Source organism: Xiphophorus couchianus, chromosome 1 (assembly GCF_001444195.1).
Source record: "Xiphophorus couchianus chromosome 1, X_couchianus-1.0, whole genome shotgun sequence".
NCBI classification, from domain to species: domain Eukaryota; kingdom Metazoa; phylum Chordata; class Actinopteri; order Cyprinodontiformes; family Poeciliidae; genus Xiphophorus; species Xiphophorus couchianus.
Genome location: NC_040228.1, coordinates 7,394,239 through 7,415,554, shown reverse-complemented (window position 1 = coordinate 7,415,554; position 21,316 = coordinate 7,394,239). Strand labels below are relative to the sequence as shown.

The following is a 21,316-nucleotide window of genomic DNA, read 5'->3' as shown; positions in this document are numbered from 1 at the left end:
GAGTTCGGTGTTATCAGCAGATCTACATGTTCTCCTACAGCATGACATTTGTCTTTGGTACTGTTTGCAACTTCTTCTAGAAGAACGTGCTTCTCTTGCATTAATTGAAGTTGCATTTTCAAGTCTCTGTTTGAATCTCTCAGCGATTCTGTCAACTCATAAATTTCTCCTATCTTGTGTTTGTCTTTGGCCTTGTGAGCAATTAGTTTGCTGTTTTTCTCCTCCAAGTCCAAAATCTTTTTCTCAGCACTTTCTTTTATTTTTTTGGAAATCGTAGCTTCAACCATCAATACTGCTGTCTTTAACTGAAGTCTTCTGTTCTCTTCTCTTAATCCATCAATTTCCTTTGCCATAGAGGATTCTTTGTTAAGTATTTCGTCTTCGGTCTCCATCAGATGATTTTTCAACGCTGTTAATGTTGAAACTTTGTGTCTCAGTTCAGCTATTATCTCTGTAAGTTGCTCTATTTCATTCCGGTGTTCGGTTTCTCTGACTTCTGCCTGAAGTTCTAGATTATACAACTCTTCTTTCAATCGTTGGTTCTCCTGTTTAAATATTGACCACCTTTGTTGAAAAAACTGATGAAATTCTTCACAAACCTGATTTCCTTCCATTCTCACCGTAAAGCTAAATTTTACTTAAAAAGTCCTTTCCTTGCAAGTGATTGGCAAGCTGAAAGTAAGCCTTGGAAGTTAATCCAGTGAAGATCTGTAAACTATCAGCCTTCTACGTCACAAACATTTATTGCTACGTCGTCAGATTTTCCAAACTCTGTGCGGTCAGCTGCGTACAACGCGGGTTCTGGTATCGCTCTGAGCATGCGCAGTGCCACGATGTACGTTGATGGTCCGAAGAACCAGCGTCATAGAGAGGAAGAGAGTCGAGACACCCACTGAACGCGGTACCGAGCCACGCAGCTCTAAATAGGTCCAAACATCTCAGCGCTGTTAGTCAGTTTGAATGGCTTCTGCCACGTCACGTAAATAAACTTATTTTCTTACTTTCTCCCACAACGCCGCTAATTATTGAGCAATAATGAAGTGATTCCTTCACTATGCGTTTTATCAATGCACTTTTAGACGCGACAGGGATAATTATCAGCGTTATAAATTCAAAAGGAAGAGAGACGAACACATTTGTTAAATAAAAGTCTATGAAATGCACTTTACATAGGCGTGTCTACAGTGTTTTATAATAACGTTATGCGGGTACATAGGAAAAAAAAACAGGAGTAACAATAACCATTGTAGCTTCTGATGTCCTCTGTATATGGTAGCATGAGACTGCTATACCTCATCGTCTGTGCCAGCAATTAGACCTATTCCAGTTAACATTCAGATCTACATTCTACAAAGAAATTTATATATTAAAAAAATCCAAATATCACAGATGGAAAATTATCTCAATGCACAGTTAAATTAATTAAAGAACTTTTAAATTACTTAGAACAATATGTAGCTGTAGATGTTTTGACTAAAGACCTGGGATGAATTCTTCATTTCTGTAGAATAATGTTTTTCCCTAACTGGCTTAATAACAATATTATTATTTTTGTAAAACAATTACTTAACTCTGACGGGTACCTAAAGTCTTACTCTGAGTTTTACTGTATCCCAGTTTTCCCCAGGGAATTTGCTATTGTTATGGACGCCGTTCCTAAAGAAGTTCTCCTGCTCTTTAAGAGCCATCTTCATTCTGGGGAGGACAGGGCTGTACATATACAATGTTCTGTTTTTGAATCTGCTGTGGGTAAAATTAGTTTCTCCTCTAAACCTTCCACTAGAAACAAGAATATAAGATCCTTATTTCAGAGGAACATTGCTGCTGCACCTTATGTATCCCACTACTGGAGACAGTTTGTTTCTGATATCAAATGGAAAATGGTTTGGACTCTTATCTTCCAAATACCTTGTTACCAACAAAGCTTCGTGATGTGTGCTTCAAACTTATCCACCGGTGCTACCCTGCAAAATAAAAGACTTTGTTTATTATATTCAGTCTCATATCCTCAATAGTTTTTTCAGTTTTATGCAGATGTACTTTTTGGTTTCTACAATGTCCATCCTACTGATGAGAATCAATTTGATCTAATCTACTGTTAATTCTAATTAAATTTAATATCCATAAATTAAAATTTTCTGGCAAAAAGCCCCTATTTAATCTGTTTTTATCTGAATTACAACACTATGCAGTATCTATGCAGGCCTCCACCGATCCCAAAGCTGGACAGACTCTTGAAGTGCTCAAATCCTTTAACTGTATTCCCTGAAACACTGTCTTATCTCTGTCTCTGCTCCTTGTGTTCCATTTTCTGTCGTTTTTATCCCCTGTAACCTCAGGCATTTTTTCATTTTCTCTCATTCTATCCACCTTATTCCTGGGAGGCGTACTGGGGAAGCGATTATGGGTCTTACTTCCGGCACCTGCTGGAAGTAGCAGCATTTCTTTGTAATTTGTAGGGGTTTTTGCTAGTCTATATTCATGATAGAAGTTACATCTCTCTTTTCGGTTAAGATACAATATTTTGTAAAACTTTGTCTGAAAAATTAATGAGAAGTAAATATCTTTCTGGTGGACTGGTGCAATAACCTCTATTATCTTGTTCTGACTCAAACAGCTCCAGCAGCCCTCGGGTGACCTTTGGTACGAGACACAGAACAGGGTTTGGGTTGAGCAAAGCTCAACGCCGAGGCAACAGGAAATAAAAACCAGCAACTCCAACACTTTTTTAAAAAAAAAAATCCGATCTGAGGCCCAGAATACATGACTCAAGAGTGTGCAATGATTTATTAAGTGTATCCTCCATGTATTTCTGTAAGACTTTTAAAAAATGTTGTCGTTTCTCACCTCCTTTTTGCCGACTTCTTACCTCCTACCAGGATGGCTGATACTGGACACAAACCCTCTGATTGGTTTACTTCAAGGTAAGCTCCTCATTCACTGGTTTTGTTTTTATTTTTTGGAATAAAAGAATATTTGACAGGGTGTCACTAGTCTGTGTAAATGAAGGTCGGCGCAGCAGATTGCCTATAGTTTTGCCATTAACAGGGACTCAAGAAACAAGGGTGCAAAATTCTTTGAATTAAGTGTTAAATGTCATAAATATGTGTACTTTGGGAACGGTATTATAGACTGACCGTTGCTGTCAGTGACAGACAAAAATATGTCCACGCTGTTATGATATGGCAAGGCAGTTTGTCATAAAATGATCCGCTGATTGTCAAGTAAAAACAACAACCAAAAAAAAGAATCAATAAATAAACATTTAGCTTTCAATATATCCAGAATGTTGATTTATCTGGGAAGAATTGAATTCTTGATATGTCCAACAAATATCAGACGGGCCCATTAATATTAAATTGGACAGTTGAACTTTTTGACACTTATTGGAATAACAGCCTAGTTTTCTTTTCAAAAGCGCACATTATTGAGACAATCTTAAGTTTTTGTATAGTAATTTTAGATATCTTTAATTTTAGATATATTTAATTTGAGATATCTTTAACGTCTTTTCTACTTTAACACTGATGTTCAAAAATGTCATTTGTGATATTAGCAGAAGTAAATTTTTTATACAACAAGCTTCCACTAGAGAATTCTGTTAAATTTATTGACATCTTATTAGGATTTATTAAAAGATTTTTCCGTACTTTTAAGAGCCCAGTGATCTACAAATGTTTTTTTTCTGTTGGCAACAGAGCAGGACTAAGACAGATTGATAGATAGTGTCACTAAGCAACATGCTACAGGCACAGTGCTGTATTTGTCCTTTACAGGTTCCTTCTGATTTAGTTTTTTATCACACCGGAAATGTTCAGATACTTAAAGATGGATAAACCTGAGTGAATACAGTCAACTTTCACAATGGAGGTTTAATTAATTAATAGGAAGAAAAATATATCCAAACAACAAGGACCTATGTGGAATAAGTAGTTGCTCCCTAAAACCTAACAACGGGTTATGGATCAATTAATTGTCATCAAGAACTGAAAACTGAAAATTAGTCTTTGTGGAGGAAATTGAGTCTATTTCTCTTTAGACAGTTGTTTTGATTTGAGGGATAATTGCCTCTTTGAGGTAATGTGACAGCATCTTAACAAGATGCAAGTACAGACTTTAACTAGACCACTCTAAAACCTTTTTTTTAAGCCATTCAGAGACACACTCGCTTGTAACATTTGTTCCGAATTGGTGCAATATAAATAAATTGAATTAAATGGATCATGTACTTTGGTCTATTGACCTGCTACATTACAGAATGGTGGCTTTCCATATATTGTCAGGACACAAGCCATCCAGGTTTTGAAGTAAGAAATTCCTAAATCATCACACAACCACCATCATATCTAACTGTCAGAAGGATGTTCTTCATGTAAAATACTTTTAGTTCCATAATTGATGTAGCAGGATGTGCACATTCTAAGATGTTCTACTTTTGTTTTTGCTCACACATTATGAAAATATCTCTAAATCTACTTACCAACATTTGTTGTATAAAGACATTGTTGGTGACTTGCAGGACTAGTGGGGGCATGTGGGATTTCTGTGCTGTGCTCCCTCTTCAGAGTACATCTATTGATAGAGGACAGGTAAGGAAATTGTCTGACATGTATGCAAGAGTTTTTCAGTCCTATATTGACATTTCTACGGATTATCTCTGTCCTTTACATGATAGTTCCTGTCATTTGCAGCTGGAAAGAAAAAAATAATGAAGGCACATCAAGTGGGAGGTCAAGCAGTAAGCCAATGAGAGCTAAACATGGACTTTTTGGAATGCTCCAGTTTCTCTTTGTGACTGGGATACTGGCCATTGTGGGGTCCCGCGTGGCGTCACTGGTGGTACTGGAATTCTGCCTGCGAGCTGTCTCTGGCCTGCTTACAGCTGGATCGGTAAGGTATCAGCAGTATAGTGGCAGGATCAAGTGACGCCTGTCAAACCTGGATTGTGTTTGGTCCACAAAGCTTGTCAGCTTTGTTTGACAAGGTGTTTTGGGATCCTTGGTGTGCCTCTTGCACGGTCCAAACCATCGTGTCAGTTTTTCCAGCTCTGATCTTTGCTACGTGTTATACACGCTTCCCTGCTAACCAAACCAGGTTTTGATGACAACCAGGTTTTAATTCCCTTAAATCAGACGTGTTGGAGTAGGCAGAGACTGACTTCTGCAGTTATGCGCTGTTGTTTCATGCCTCATTAGTTATTGTCACATTTTAAAGAAACTTAAACAACAAACATTACTTCTTTTTAACTTTCTTTTTTGTCGTGGACAAATTGAATGTATTTTGTCAAAGTTTTATGAGATAGACCAACACAAAGTTGTTCATAACTGCTAAACTGTAAATTAGTTATATGTTCTTTTTACAAATAAAAATCTGAATTGTGCGTTGTACATTTTATTTTATATTCAGCCACAAAATGGGCCACTCTTTTGCAGAACCACAATGTGACTGAGGCTTTTAGAGTATCTCCCAACCAGCGTGGCACATCTAGAGAGTGAACATTTACTCATGTTGGTTTGCTCTTCAAAATACCTCTAACCAAGTCTCCAGTCTGACTTGGTTAGCTCTGACCAAGTCAGATGTTCATCTGTGAACATCAATTCTCTTCTCATCAATTGAAAGAGCTCTATCTGTCCACCTCCCTCATCCATGTTGAACAAAACCTCATGGAACACGTAGCATTTTACTAGAGGACTGAATTTCAGTTCAACAAGAATTTTAATTTTACCTAAGTAGGTATACTTTGTCTCCTAAAATTATAGGAAAGTGTAATTAGAACTTCATAAGGTTTTCTTTTAACAGTGGTTTGGACTTTTGTAAAAGTCAGAACACGCTATTTTGTGTTGGTCTTTCACTTAAAATCTCAATAAAATATACTCTTACGTCAAGAACAGATTGCATTTCAGAAAATATGTAGTGCAAACTAGAGCTCAAAGACGGTGACCAAATTTTTGTATATCTTTAATATCATATGTTTATTTATAAGACGGAATTAAACATTTTGTTAAGTACAAGTAAAACTGTAGCCATGTCTAAGTCGCCTAATTGTTTAACTTGATATCTTTTAACTTAATAGTTACACCAATATAGACTTGGGCATTTATCGTAGCGTTTATCATTTATGATGATAAATTTCTATCATGATAAGAAGTTTGCTTTATTCTTGTCACTATAAATTCCAGTTAATGATGTTTAAACACCCCCCCAAAACTGTCTGTATTGTCAATGAGAGCATCAATACACATGTGTAACACTTCTTTAGATGTCTCATGTCCTAAGGAAGAGCATTACAAGTGGGTATGATCTGTGTTTGTGGGGCTCTGATTACTCTGCCATGCAGACATAGTCATACAATGACTTAGAAAATAGGTAATGAATAGCTATTATTGTGACTTTTATCATTCGTTATCAGAATTGTACCACAAAATTTTGTGATAAAGCTTTTAGTTCTCATAGCCCAACAAATACAAATATACCAGTGATGTCTTTAACTTAGTTTATTTCGGTGTTTCATAATTTGACACCTATTTACCACTCCCTATTGTGTGGTATAGTTGATCCGTCACATCTTCTCTTCCCTTCCTAGGAAACCAGGAAGTTTCTGCAGCAGCTGCTAGTGCAAAGCCAGTTTTCCTTGGGCTGTGCCATCAGCTGCAGTTTGCACTTTCTCCACGAGGGGGCATCCCAGCGCTGGCTGTGCCTTCTCCTGGCAGCAGCTCTCAGTTGGTATCTGGCAAAAAAGGCAGCAGCCCTACTGCATCATGTCATTGCTCTGTATAAGCTGCACAGCTCCCAGCGCTACTGCGGCATTTGCATCAGCCTGCTCACATCAGGCTGCTATCTGCAGCCCATGCTTTGCAGGACTATGATCATTGCCTTTTTTGTGGCCGTGCTGGCAGCCGTATCTATCATCAACCAACAGTTTCTCTCTGCAACCGAGGCCTTGAGGTTCTGGACACCGCTGACTATCTGCTACACATTGTTGGTGGTGTACATGCAGGGTGAGGATCCTGTCAAACGCTTCAAGCTCTCCATTAGAGGGTATCCAATGAAGCCACTGCTTCGTTCCGTGTTTAAGATGACGCAAACATGTCTTTTGTGTAGAAATACACTCCCGGACTTCAACTTATTAGAGTTTAAGTTGTAATAAGAGAAAAAGCCATCATTTATTCATTAGTAATAAAAACAATTTGATGTTTTGGCAGCTGAGTGCACCCAACCATTCCTGTTCATTTCCCATTTTAAATCTCTCAACCCTACAGAAGAACAGCACCGTCTGCCGAGCAGCCAGGCTGTCCTCAATGCAGTTGTCGTGCGTCTCGGGGGTTTGATGGTCCTGATGCTGACTGTGGGATGCTGGGCCGATGTGTTCCACATCCTAATATGCTTCCTTGGTGAGGCCAGCTGTCTCATCCCAAACATGGATCTGCTGGATGCAGCATCCTCGCAGGTCAGTCGGTTTCTCTGGAGACCACTAAACTGGGGCAGAATACCAAATGTGCTTATCAAACTGCATCCCAGGGAGTTTAAGAACTTCTTAAACTTTTATCCCAGGAGGGGAACAGTTTAGGAGCCCCTACGACAGATTTAGGTCAGAGAAGTCTCTAACTTGTGTAAAACCCCCCCCCAAAAAACAAGCCTACTTCTCTTTTCACAGATATCATCTTGCTGTAATAACTAGGCTTTTAAAACACTGCATGATATTAACAGAACACATGAAAAAATAACTATTTAATGCGCTGATTTAGAAAAATATGTGTAATCTCTTCTGACTATAAAAAGTAGAACAAATGAATTTCAGTAACTAGTTAAGTTCAAATATAAATTGTGTTTCAAATATTGATATTAAAATATCTAGAATATTAAATTTAGAGCTACAAGAGCAAGGCCATTCAAACACTGACCAGCCATAATATTATGATCAGCTGCAAATGCTTTGACCAGTAAAGGCGTGGTAATTAGCATCTTTGTGTTTTAAATAAAAACCCTTTTGTCATGAAACGGTGGTACTTGTACTCCCATTTATCAGAATCTTATACTGGCCAATACCTCATTAGTATTCTAGGAGATTGCCGCTGTAATATATTTATTTTTATTTTAATGCAATCAACTTTTCACAGGATTTCAAAGTAACATAATATTTGTGGTGATAGTGACACATTTTTCTGAATAAAGCATTGCGCTGTGTGTGCTGTTACCTGTCAATAGTTATAATGTTATGGCTCAATGGCAAATACTCTGTCTCTGGAAGTTATTCATGCATTATTTTTTTTTCTGTCACACAGGACGAAGAGGATTTTATAAACTATGCAAGAAGAGATCGTCGACAAACATCACAAACACACGCGAAGCAGCATCCGAGATAGCATGGACTATTCTGAAGAGGTCATAATTTGTAAACATCAGATTTTTGCAATGTTTACTTAGACCTCTACTGTTATTGTACTGCAATTTGTCATAAAATTCCTCCCATGTTATTTAATGCAGTTGCTCCGCAGAAGTGACAATAGATCACTACTACCTACTACACTTACAATTTTTATGAATGAAGTCAGAAATTTGACATAATAATACCTGAAAATATGGTTAATTGGAAAAAAAAACTCAGTTCTGGGAATATGGGTGACCTTTTTTTTTTGCTTAAATATTAGTCTGAATTGTATTTTGGCTTGTATAAAAAATATAAACCAGATTTCTATGTAAAAGCCATTATTGTCCGTTCTTTCCCTGTTATTTTTCATTAGTGGAAACATTTGTATTCAAAGGTATCCAGTAAAACAAAGGAAAAGAAAACTTTTAAAACTGCACACTCCAATAACACTTCCTATGAGACTGAGAGCCTATAAAACCCATCGTGGACTCATTTTTTATGTCACCTTCGCTGTCAGGATAACCTGCTCGTTTAGCCAGTAAGTTAACTGAATAAAAAGAGGTAAACGGAAACCTCAGCTGGGCACAGACGTCGATTGCCTTTTAATTGATCGTTTTAGACACCAGCTTATCTAACTTGCTATCTCTATTACTGTCATTTTTTGATGTATTTAACAACAGTTGTCAGCGTCGCTTGCTAACTGCGTTATTTTGACGGTTACTTCACATTATTCTATTGAAACGTAAGGGCAAAATGGCTGACGAAACTATTACTACTGTTAGTCTCACAAAATGGCGTAGAACAAAGACCTAGGCCCCTGGAGGCTTTGTTGATTTTTTTTTTGTGTGGACTTTGTACGTATTTTCACAGTAATGAATCCACATTTTCTTTGGCTAGTTTCACCAAACATTGTTTTAACACCCAACACACATTAAGGTTTCGTTCTCGTCTTTGCAACACGTTTTAAAGCTTGTCGTCTTTTCGTGATTTATGTTCTGACACCCACATCGAATGAAATCCACATTTTGTCGTCGGTATGAAGACTTCTTTATTTAGAGCTGAGGACAGATAGAGACATATTCCAAGAGAGGGTTTCTGATATATCACTCCAGTTCCTTCTCAAAAAAATTTACAAGGGGAACAATATGAGCCTGACGGTCCAGTATCCATAGTAATCCAAGTCTGAGAACCACAGATGACGACATTTGCGTTTTGGTGTCTGGTCGATCCACCAAAATAGTAAATTGTACTCCCATGGGTTTAATGGATTTATAATGATATAAAGTTCCACATCAGGACGGATTCAGGAGGTTTGAGAAAGACGGTATCCGAACGCAGCCGACTGCAGTGAGGGTGCTGGAGTGACTGAGAGATTCTCCTCCCGAGAGTTCCAGACTGTTCTGGAGGCCTCTGATAGGCACGCGGGGCGCATGCGCACAACGCTTTCATAGGCTTAATATAGTAACAAAAGCAGAAAGATGTGGTGCCATGGAGACAGAGCTTTTTCAAAACACCTCTGCATAAAAATGTTTCATACAAGCCTGGACTGAGCTCTAGGCACGATGCACTTACGTGAAAGTAAGGTGATAATTTAGACAGATGGGGGCATTTTTGATTAAAATTATTAAAATCTATTGAGAAAATAGAATAAACACTTTATTATTTGTATATAAAGGAAAATACATTACATTATATTATAGCTTCTGACCTCCATTACTGTAGACCGTTGGACACAGAGATTATTCTGTTACTTATTAGCTAAAAACAGCTCAGACCTGGTCAGAATTCCTTATTTAATAGCCCCCTCCAAGCTTTATTTGTCTTGCAGGGCATTTTTGTGTTGTATTACTGGGGCAAATAAATAAACACAACAAAACAGCCTGATTATAATCAATTTGGTCAAATTTATTGTGTCGTACACATGCATTTTTTACAGTAATACTTTTTTAAAGAGAGGCATTTTCCACATATCAAGTCTTATGTACATACAAAACATTTGGTCAACATCCCATCCTGCAAACTGTTCCAATGTGTCTTTTAATTAGAACTTCTGCCACGCTGATAAAAAATTTGCGTAATTTATTTCTTTGTGAAAATCAACTCCTTTGTTTAATGCATGCATCACTTCTTAGGACTGATCTGTTACAAACCATTTTATCTTCTGTTATGCACAAATTCTGGTTTGAACACTGGTCTCAGGGAAATGAAACAACTCTCCCAATTTGTGGTCATTCCCACAAGTCAGTTTTGCGGCATGCCTAGCAGCCTGGAAAATAGTCCATTTCTGGAAAGGTTCTGAGAAAAAAAAGGAGATGATGAAATATTTTTGTATTTCCGTATTTTTAACCAGCCCCATTGCCTAAAACCATCCACCTGTCCGTCCCTCCCACCCACCCAAAACTCCAATATCGGACATTTAGATATTACATATTCAGAACTTAATAATCGTGACCATTTGATTTTACATATACTGTTATAGACCTAAGTGTTGGATCTTTGAAAAGCCTCACCATTATCTTTATCAATTGTGTTGTACCCTCTGAATGTTCAGTAGAGGCAGTCTCACAGGCATTTTAAGGTTTTTGGTACTAATGTTGAATAAAAAGATTAGCCTGTTATGAGATGGTTGCCTGCCTTTCTTTGTTTGTGCTGACTAAACACAGGCAGCAAAATGCCTCCCAGGTAGCATTTTTAAAAAGCCTCCTTCTGTTGAGGAGGAGTCAGACGGGCGGCAACAATGTGGTGGACTAGAACGACATGTTCTGTTTGCATCACTTCTCCTAAATGTCTGTGAACTGTGAACTGTGACTGCCTCCACTTGAAGGTCAGATGAGCTTAAGCATTATTCAGTACTATGACTACTCCGTATCTGCACAATGCATTGACGTTACAGCAGTAATAGCTCAACTGTTAAGGCGTCAGAAATGCTATAGCAAACACCAGCCTGTTACTTTCTTACTTATTCCGCAACACATATTATTAATTAGGTCACACATACTATATGTGAACAAGACGAGCCGGGTAAAAGGGGGATTCATATTTCAATGTCAAGAGTTTTTCCTACGGTGAATACTGTCATTTCGTATATCTCTGGGTTAGTTCACCTCAGCACCATTTTGCGCAAGCCTACTTCCGTGAAATAAGTGTAAAAAACAAACAAAAACATGTACCTAGCAATAGTAGCAGTTTCTTTTTCCTTATAATTGACTGTTTTGACTAATTAGGTGAGATGGTGAGTCAGAAATGATCAAATCTCACCTACAAATTTATTTCATTTCCGAACGTGTTACATTACATCTGTTTTTCATTTTACTGTGTGGCACTGGTTCTGTTGGGGTTGGTTCATTTCCTTGTGGGAGTAATGAAATATTTTCAATTGATTTAGCTCTTAAAATAGGACTACAGCATCTAATCAAAGCAAATTATATCTTATGGCATTTTTGCCATGTGATGCCAAAGGTTTTTGCCCACGTCAACTTTTAGGTTAGTTATAATCCAGAGTCCAAAACCTTTTTGTTTGAAACCCACAAAATAACAATGACAGAGACTTTCAACCTCCACCATTGCTTGGGGTGACAATCTGCCAGTGAGATAAAAAAAAAAATGGTTATAATCCCAATGGATGCTTGTTATTTTTCCCCTTTGTAGGTCATACATGGCTTTTCAAGGCATAACATTTAAATCAATCTCATACCAGCACAGCAATTCCTGGTTGCCAAGTGACTTTGGTATGAGGAAGTAATTTTTGTATTTTAGATTCATAGTCTTCTCTAAGGAAATGTGTGTTTATGACCTTAGTAATTATCCTTGACTAACGGTGGGTTAAAAAAAAATAGTTTTATTTAATAAGAAGTCATAATCTATAGTATTTGCCAAAGTCAACTAGTTTAACTCTGGATCAGAACTAAAGTAAATCGAAACAGTAATGCATCAAAATACTTGTGAATGTTTTAGAATTCTGATGACTAACTTCATAATTTAAAAAAAAATACTTGAAAATGAATAAACAACTGCTACACTGGTACAAACTGATTTGTTAATCAGTGCCAAATGAAAGCAGGAACTGATGAAACAGATGGGTTCAAAATCAGGGTAGAAATTGACGAAAAGACAAACCAATTTACCGTGTGAAACACTTTTTTACTATTTTCAAAAACAAACAAACAAAAAAAAGATTGTATTTACCTTGATTTTTGGATATTATCTCAAGACTCCCAGCTTGGAGTCTTCAGACCCAAGGAGAGGTCCTGATCACCACCTTGAAAACCACACCATAGTTTACAAGTATTTTAATCAACTCAAGTTACTTTTTAGAAGCTTATCTGCTGAGACGAAATTGGATTCATAACTTGTTGCAGACATTAGTCAATTTGCGTCAGAAAATTAGAAACTGTTAACATGCTGTGGTAACTAATGATCAAAGTCTTTTGTTTCCTAAGACAAACCTCTGACTAGAAGCTCTCAGAAGCTCAGTGAAGTTCCAGCTTTGTAATATGATAGGATGCCATAAGTGCAACAAGTCCGGTTGTAAAATTTCCTCGGAGCTAAAAATGCCACACACAACTGGAAGCCATTGGGAACAATGACAACTCAGCCCTGACATGCTAAGTCACATGGCCACTGAGGAACAAGTTCAAAGGCCTTCAAGCCTCAAAACCTCATTATACCTGAAGAGCAGCGCAAGAATAGTAGAATTTGTGAGTTTCCATGGCTGAGCAGCGAGATTCATGCCTTACAAGTGCAATGCAACTAGATGCAGTTATTTTAAAAAAATGCTTCGACTGAAGTGGAGACATGTTTTATGGAGAGACAAAGCATGACTTTCTGTCTGACAATCCATTGGATAAGTCGGGGTTTGGGAGCTGGCAGGAAAGCAACACTTGACACAACAGAGTCAGGAAAGTTGAGTACAGAAGGGATTGTGGGGGCCCCTCAGTTACAGGGAGTCTTCATGCTTCAGCGTACAAGTCAATGTTTTGAATTTGGTGTTGAGGAACTAGACTGGTCTGCTCCGAGCCCTGAACTCAACTTGACAGAGAACCTCAGGGATGAATCAGATTGGAGACAGCCATCTCATCCAACATCTGTCACTGGCTTTACAAATATTTTCATGAAAGGGTGGTCAAGTGTCCAGTCTTCTGTGTTGCCTAAACCATATTTAGCTCATCTTGCCAATTCATGTGAAATATGGGATTGTTCCCCTGTTGTACAGCAAATTTACCCTCAGCAATGTAGGGAAACCAGATTCCCCAAATACTGCTTCAAAGTTGCCAGGAAAGAAAATGTGTGTCGCAACGGTTTCTCTGTGTTTTGTAGATGGACATTTGCGAATTGCTTGTGCTTTATTTCAAACGTGATTATTCAGATTATACTAACATGTAGAGCTTTGGTTTGTGGTCATCAGCTGCAGGTCCACCCATTAAAATTGGATCAATCACAGCTTAAACAAGAGATGCTTTGTCTTCGCTTTTAATGGCAAATGACAGACACATGTCTGCGCTAAACATGGAGTTAGACTGTGCAATATGTGCGGATATTGCGCAATCAAACACTCTGGAGGTATGTTTTGTGCACCGATAAGCATAAACCGAACTCGATTTAAAAAAAAATAAAAATAAAATAAAATCATCATCCTACAAATTTCAAACATAGTCTCGTTTGCTTTGTATTCAAACTGCCTCGCCTTACTGTATTTAACAGGCAGTGATGGGATCCTCCTGCGAGCTTCTCAGATGTCAAAGCACCATCGCTCAACTAGGGGTTTTCTCGCGCATGCGCACGGGCATAGAACTATCTCATCGGGAAGAAGAAAAAGAAAAAAAAGAAAAAAGGAAAAGAAGTTCACACACAAAGCCACGCCTGCGCGGTGTGCCTCTCCTTTACAAGCGAAGTTGCTGCATCTTTTTAGGAAGCTACATGCTTTCTTTCGACACCCAGAGGTCGCGTGGTGTCAGGGACGCGCCTAGTCACGGGAACAGAACCGGGGCGCGTTCGCGCGTGGAGAGAGCAAGCTCGCGCCGCTTAACAGCGAGGAGAGTATCAAACAGCGTGCAGGGGGATCCAGCCTAATGGTTTACATTGGGTCACAACGGCCAGTCAAGCAGGCTACGGTCCTTTTCTCGCCCGGCTTTTATTCTGCAGGTCTTTTGTATTTTGCACGGGGAGAAACTGACACAGCAAACTCATCTGTATGATCGGGGAGCAGGAGCACACAGTATGGTCCGGGAAACCAGACATTTATGGGTGGGAAATTTACCCGAAAATGTACGAGAGGAGAAAATTATTGAGCACTTCAAACGGTGAGTACGAATATTATTAGGATATATGTACATTTCTTTTCATTATTATTATTATTATTATTATTATTATTATTATTATTATTATTATTATTATGCACTGCCAGCATCTCATAGTCTGTGCTGTGACATATTTGTAAGCGAAGTCGGGAAGAAGCAGGAGGTTTCCCCCTGTAGCTCAGTCCCATTTGGCAGCTGTGCTGTCAGCTCCCTGCGTTTTCAGCGGAGACTCATCCACTCGGCTCGCAGACATATGGACACAGCCACTCCACTTATTGCCTGCTATAACTTGCCTCCCCTTCACGTCGGGCTGGGTGCACGTTTCCATCGGGTTACAGGCTGGGCTTCGGTGCAGCCCACCTTTGCTCCCGATCACCGCAGAGGAAGACACAGTAAGGCAATGTAAACAAACCCCAGCCTTCCCGGAGGGGGGCTGGAGAGAGCAATGCATTTTACAGCCTGGATCTTGGTGGTTCGGAGGTTTTGGCTTGACTTCGTCCATCTCAGACATTGTTTCCCAACCAGATATATTTTTTTTTATTTAATTTGTTTATTTATGTATTTTTTTGCACAAAGTGTGCTTGATTAGCACTATAAATCTTTCGGAGTCCACAGTATCCGTCTACAACCTCTCCCTGCTCTCTCCATCGCCCCCCCCCCCTTCCCCTCCTCTCCCCAGAAGTGACGCGCCGTTCACGCCGCAGCTTTGTTGCACCCACCCCGGCTGTGGCTGAGCGGTGATGCCGTGCCGCTGATGTGCAGCGCTGGAGCACACAGTCTGTGGCAGGCTACTTGTGTTTACTTTCGTGCGCAGAAAAAAAAAAAAAGGTCGCCCCCCCCCTCCCCTCCCCTCCCTCTCTACTTCTCCTTCGCCCCCCCCCCCCATGAAACCCGCGTTTCTTCCCCGCTGCTGCTGACTTGCACAGCCGGCAGGGTGTTGCGACTCAAACCACATCAGATCCATAATTTCTTAAATTAGCCCGTTTATTCTTCTTCTTCTTCTCGCTGCAATGTTCGGCTTCAAAGCGGATGAGAAACACCTATCAAGCATTTATCAGCGTTTTAGCTCTTTGCTGTCTCTTTCTGGACTGAAAAATAACAATAATAATAATAATAATAATAATAATAATAATAATAATAATTTGGGGCTGAGTGTGTCTGTGGGATATCGCGGTCTGTCTGTGCGCATTCGCTTCTCTTTTCGGCGCTGTCAAGGAAATAGCAGCCCCGCTCCTCCGTGCATATGTTAGAAACCAGACAGCTCAACAAAAAAAAAAGAAAGAGAAACACTTAACGTCGCGTTTCGTTTTCACTTCACAGACGCCGCCATATCGGATGAAAGCCATAAAAACGTCGACATATGGGCTAACCTAAACAAACAAACAAACAAACAAACAAACTGAGAGAGAGAGAGAGAGAGAGAAACAATGTACCAAAACATGAAATGCATTCCTATCAAATCAATGCAATAATCTGCGGCGGTCGAAGGCTTTTGTTTTCGTACTGGTTTGATGCAGTTTAGGGGACAGAAAAGGAGAAGCTTTATGTCTGATTGATGCTGCTCCGCAGACCGCGCTGTAATGGGCTTCCTCTCTATATGCCGTTTTATTTACATAATCCCTTGATATGATGTGCGTAATGATAGGGTTTTTTTTTTTGTGTGTGTGTGTGTGTGTTGAGGGGGGATGGTGGTGACTGGCAGGCTGGTACTGCAGCAGCAGAGTGTGTGTGTGTGTGGGGGGGGAAACGGTGCTGGCGAGTCATTTTCAGCGAGCCTATGCTTCAGCCCCTGCGTTAACCCAGAGGTAGTTGGGGTATGCAGGTGCATGACAGCCCAGTGTGTGTGTGTGATAGAAGTAATTGAAGATGGGGGACGGCAGAATGAGTAAGCAGTGTGAAAAGCTTTTCTAAAATGGCGTCGGGGGCTGTTCGGTGTTTGGGAATCGGGATGCCAATAAATTTAGAGGTACCCTGTGTCAAACAGCAAAAAAAAAAAAAAAAAAAACGCGCTTGTGTTTACTCCAGTCCAAGAAAGAGACACCAAGCTTTGTAATTGCTTGGGCGTGCAAATTTAATAGGTTTGATATTTGAATGACAAATATCATTCATAGTTTTATTAAAGGCAAGTCGTGGACTAGATGCTGTTCCGCCGGTATATTTTCTAGGCATGGTCCGGATACCGGTGTTTAGTCATACCGCGGTTTTTAAAATGTTATAGCTGCAAAGCTACAAAATAAGTCCAAAAAAACCCCCACATTGCAACCTTTACAAATGTTAGAGTCATTTTATTAAGGAGTCAGAAAAACAGTCCCCAGAATTTTCTCTGACTATATGGAGTATAAAGCTGTTCTACCTTTCTCCCACCTATTGCTGCACATTGCCATCAGCTGGCTGAAAGAAGATGTGTGTAATTTTTTCTCATGAGAAAGCCAAATTTAGATGTTTGGAAAATGTTCTGCTGACAAAAAAAAAAACAAACCAGATAGCCCCAATGTAGAAATTAAAGAAGTGACCCTTATCACTTTAATTTTAAAAAAAGGACAGTTTTAAAGTTAGAGTGAGAAAGTAATGAGTGGCGTTGCCTCTGCAGTCAATTGTAGACTTGGTACCCAAGTGGCGATAACTGCAGCTAGATCCAGTAGCTGTAGTTGGGCTATTGCGGCCCAAATTGCAACTGCAGCAAGAACCCCTTGGAATGACAGCAATTCAATTTTTATAAAGTTAATATCTTTTGTGGCATCTTCCAGCAGCACAACTACACATTAGTTAGTACTGGCAGCTTTTAAGCTAATGGCCAGTTCAAGAGAGGCAAAGACCAAAGTAAAATTCTACCACCTTAAAACAACTCCAGTCTCAAAATAATTATTGTGGCTTATGCAAAGTGTATTTTCTGAACCTTTAAGCCTTTAATAGATTTGCATTGTCACTGACTCAAAAGTTGGTGACTATTTATAATATAATAGCAGATAGGAAGTAGTGTACTGCTAATGATCTTCCTGTGTGAAACATATCTAGAAGTCAGTGTTTTTGTTCAGAGTTGCACTCTGATATAAACATAAACTGGTGTAAAAAAGACTAAAATATTGTAGCTTAGAGTACCACTAATACAATATTATTGTTTGGTAGGTCTGGTAACACTTATGTTCTATTTTCAGACCAAATAGTTTACACAGGAAGAATATTGGTGGGGCACCTGCTTCTACCTCCATTTGCTGTGTAAATAATTGTCAACTTCTTAGTAATAAACGTCCCAATGTTGGTTTGACAATAGCTTAAAGGCTCATAAAACAGTGTTTGCAAAAAATCCAGATTGAACTTAGAACATTTTCTATTCAAGAAATGTAAATTTTTTCCCCCCATTTTTGTCTGCCCGGCATGTTCTTTTGTATTTTTTCATGCCTGTGTGTTTATTAACATGCGGCGTTTCAAGGTTCAAGTCTAGTTGCTGGGTTACTGTTGCCTTGTAAGAACTAGGGACTGAGAGGAAAGCAAGAGTAACCAAACCACTGTACCTCCCACAGCGTCTCTCACACACGCTTATTCGGATTTGGAGAGTCACAAATAAACTGTTATAACTGAATATTTTTAAACTGTAAGCGATAATACATTTTCTTTTGTAACCTCGATTACTAACATGTTTTGATCGCTCTGTCTTCCCCCCATCCCCACTCCCTCAGATATGGACGAGTGGAGAGCGTCAAGGTCCTGCCCAAGCGAGGCTCAGAGGGTGGAGTTGCAGCATTTGTGGATTTTGTGGACATTAAAAGTGCTCAAAAGGCTCACAATGCAATCAACAAGATGGGGGACAGAGACCTGCGCACAGATTACAATGAACCAGGAACAATTCCTAGTGCAGCGAGGGGGCTGGACGATAGTCTGTCCTTAGGCTCACGTGGCCGGGATGTGTCAGGGTTCACAAGGGCGACAGGGGGGGCCGTGTATGGGCCCCCCACGTCGCTTCACAGCAGAGATGGACGCTATGAACGCAGGCTAGACGGGTAAGTGGAGAAAGTTCGTCCTCTGAAGACAGAGCGAACCGTGGTTTGTGGTAAACGCCTTTCCTCCGAGCATCTTTCCACCATCTATTCATTTACTTATTTAGAGGTACAGAGTAGAAATCATGTTTCAGAATGAAAACTACTGAGGATAATCTCTAAAGTACCCCAAAGAGTAGTCAGAGCTTCTGGATTCACACTCGGTGTTTTCCTAAATGAAAACGTGTCCGTACACGAGGGCATCCGTCGGCTGTTATGAGCAGATAGGAGTTCAAACAGCTGCTGGGGATCAGGTTTGTTGTCTTGGTCATCTCTGTGAGTTGGAATGGTCAAATGTGGAAAACACGGGGCAAAGATTGGATACCGCAAAATTTCCCAGGATTATTGGAAGTTACTGGAGAGAGGAAAAAAAAAAGAGGGAGAGAGGGAGTTAAAGAAAGAGAGAGAGAGTGGTCCAGCGGCCATCCCTGGGATTCCTGTAAATGTGGAGCTACCAGCCCTGTTCAGTGGATTAATTTCACCCATCTTTTCTTCATGTAACAAATCAACCAAGATACCAGCACACATTACATGTATAAGAGCCCATTGTCTGGATTAGTCTGATTTGGTTTCTCACCTCACGGAGGTGCTCACTTCTCACGTGGGTTGGAGTTATGCGGATACCCTACACAGGATATTTATTCTCTACTGTTGGATTAACAATGGCATGACACATGAAGAATGTGCCTTCGTACTAAAGGTATGGTTTGCATTCTACCTTTTTTTTTTCCATTTATTTGTGTACTTTTTTTTTGTTCGTTTAATTTTGGGATTATATCTAATCAGGGCATTACAAATTGAGCTTTGGGAGACCTCTACTGATGACTCAGAACAGTAGAGACAACAAAAACAAGTGAGCAAAAGACTTCCCCCCCCACCAGATTTTTTTTGTGGAGTTTATTTTTATATTGCAAAAGTTGAGGATCAACTTGGACTACATTTGGATCGTATAAATAAAGAGACATGCTGGAAGTAGCTTTGACTGGAGTGTTTAAATATTGGTTCTAATGGAGAAAACCTATCTCTCCCTTGTGGATTAACAGCTCCTCTTCTAACTATGGAACTATAACTAAACCATGGATACAATTAATGAATCGGACAAAAGTAGAGGACTAAGTTTTACCTTTGGACCGCATTCGCAGAGGACTTAGTTTGAGATTGGAGAGCACACAAACTCTTAATTGTGAAAGAAATGGAAGATACTCAAGAGACATAAACATCAAGGAGACTTTGAGTCGTTATTACTGCTGCCTACCGGTGGAATGACAGTACTTTAATCTGGATTACATTTTTACCCGTTATCTACCCCCGTAAACCTTCCCTGATGTGCAACAAGAGTCTGACTGCTTTATGGATGTGGGCATTACTACCACAGTGGATGTTAGGACTTCAAAAAACAGAAGGCGATCATCACTGCAGACTCATCGATCAACTTTCTAAAGATGGACTTCTGGATTTAACTGGACTCAAAGTGAAACTGATTTTTTATTTTATTTTTTCCCAGTGGATTTGTAAACTCAGACACATTCCTGCATTAAAAAGGAAACCCTAAATCGGATCACTGAAGGAATATTTGAACAAAACCGAACACTCCGGCTGGCCTGAAAATGAGGATTACACTTTGAAATGTGAACATTTGTGCTTCAGAGTTTTTTTTTTGTTTTTTTTTTCACCTCCACTCAACATTTTTTGCCATGTTTTGCTCACAAAGTTCTATCTCCCTAAATTGTATTTGGAATTGTAGGTCAAGTTACCACTCTCTCAAAAGGTTGGTATGCCCTGCCCTGTGTATTTTAGCTGTCCTCTCTAACCCCCTAGTTTGATCCCCTGTCTCTCTCCATTTCCTCACTAACCAAAGTAGCTGGTGCATAGATTTACTGCTTTTTGAAATATGTTACTTTACCTTGTATCATTCTCCTTTTTCTTCCTCTTCTTACCTTACCCCACCCTCAGCTCCTGGCCCCCACCCCCGTCTTTCTTGTCTGATGGATTCTTAATCAATGCAGGTTTTAACGATACTCCATAAACAAACAAGCAAACAAAAAATATATAAACACATTTATGCAGATAAAGTCGCTTAAAAGGAAATGCCAAGAAGCAATTCACTTATTAGACTGATAATTAAAAGATTTCCAATTCGTAATGAATTAATTCAAAGCAATGTTCCTTCTCACAACTGCAAATGTCCCCTGAGAAAACGTAAAAAAAATTTACTGCTTATTTCTTGAAACAGCTGTGCGGCAGAACATCGAGTCAATCCCAGAAACTCCCCCGGGATCTTATCCTTACTATTTAACATTTACGTCACAGAACCTTCTTTAAGCAAACACTCTCCGGTGATTAGAATCAGTTCTAAATTGGAAGTACTTTTGAGTATCTATATGTTAAAATCAAGCTGTTAAAAGGCATAATAAAAATGAAAAAAAATAAAATTATAGGGATGTGTTAACCAAATGTACAACATTTAATATTTGAAAAAAAAGTAGAATTTTTCAAGAAATAATCTATCTATCTATCTATCTATCTATCTATCTATCTATCTATCTATCTATCTATCTATCTATCTATCTATCTATCTATCTATCTATCTATCTATCTTCTTTTGAAATTATTTTCAT

At 39.2% G+C, this 21,316-nt stretch overlaps 2 protein-coding genes and 1 long non-coding RNA gene across 6 annotated transcripts in view; 2 read left to right on the top strand and 1 right to left on the bottom strand.

Moving 5' to 3' along the window:
* Positions 1 to 2,535: 2,535 nt before the first annotated feature.
* Positions 2,536 to 9,157, top strand: tmem82 (transmembrane protein 82). 3 transcript variants are annotated; one of them, XM_028024559.1, is made up of 6 exons: positions 2,547 to 2,924; positions 4,520 to 4,589; positions 4,692 to 4,890; positions 6,584 to 6,998; positions 7,260 to 7,447; positions 8,283 to 9,157. In XM_028024559.1, exons 1-6 carry the CDS (start codon positions 2,831 to 2,833, stop codon positions 8,361 to 8,363), a joined length of 1,047 nt encoding a protein of 348 aa, XP_027880360.1. In that variant the 5' UTR covers positions 2,547 to 2,830; the 3' UTR covers positions 8,364 to 9,157. The 3 variants fall into 3 exon arrangements, with proteins under 3 accessions (XP_027880351.1, XP_027880360.1, XP_027880368.1); XM_028024550.1 differs by lacking the exon at positions 8,283 to 9,157 and having other exon boundaries at positions 2,536 to 2,924; positions 7,260 to 7,664; XM_028024567.1 differs by lacking the exon at positions 8,283 to 9,157 and having other exon boundaries at positions 2,857 to 2,924; positions 4,676 to 4,890; positions 7,260 to 7,664.
* LOC114149024 (uncharacterized) lies at positions 7,133 to 14,137 on the bottom strand. The gene is made up of 3 exons (XR_003596417.1): positions 14,057 to 14,137; positions 9,375 to 12,626; positions 7,133 to 7,476 (listed from the first exon to the last, which is right to left on the bottom strand). It is a non-coding gene; the product is annotated as an uncharacterized LOC114149024 (long non-coding RNA).
* Positions 14,138 to 14,365: 228 nt separating this feature from the next.
* The window catches only part of spen (spen family transcriptional repressor), a 28,633-nt gene continuing 21,682 nt past the window's right edge, over positions 14,366 to 21,316 (top strand). Inside the window, exons 1-2 of one of the 2 annotated variants that reach the window (XM_028024530.1) lie at positions 14,366 to 14,667; positions 18,342 to 18,662. In XM_028024530.1, the coding sequence (XP_027880331.1) occupies positions 14,585 to 14,667; positions 18,342 to 18,662 (404 nt within the window). In that variant the 5' untranslated portion in view covers positions 14,366 to 14,584. Of the gene's footprint in view, positions 14,668 to 18,341; positions 18,663 to 19,404; positions 20,467 to 21,316 lie in introns of those variants that run through there. The other variant, XM_028024538.1, reaches the window with a different exon arrangement.

Bases quoted from the DNA above. Each gene is read 5' to 3' on its own strand.
- tmem82 (XM_028024550.1), top strand. From the start codon at position 2,831: ATGTTGTCGTTTCTCACCTCCTTTTTGCCGACTTCTTACCTCCTACCA. The intron at 2,925-4,519 runs GTAAGCTCCTCA...GGTGACTTGCAG, and splicing joins TCTGATTGGTTTACTTCAAG to GACTAGTGGGGGCATGTGGG. The intron at 4,891-6,583 runs GTAAGGTATCAG...TTCCCTTCCTAG, and splicing joins GCCTGCTTACAGCTGGATCG to GAAACCAGGAAGTTTCTGCA.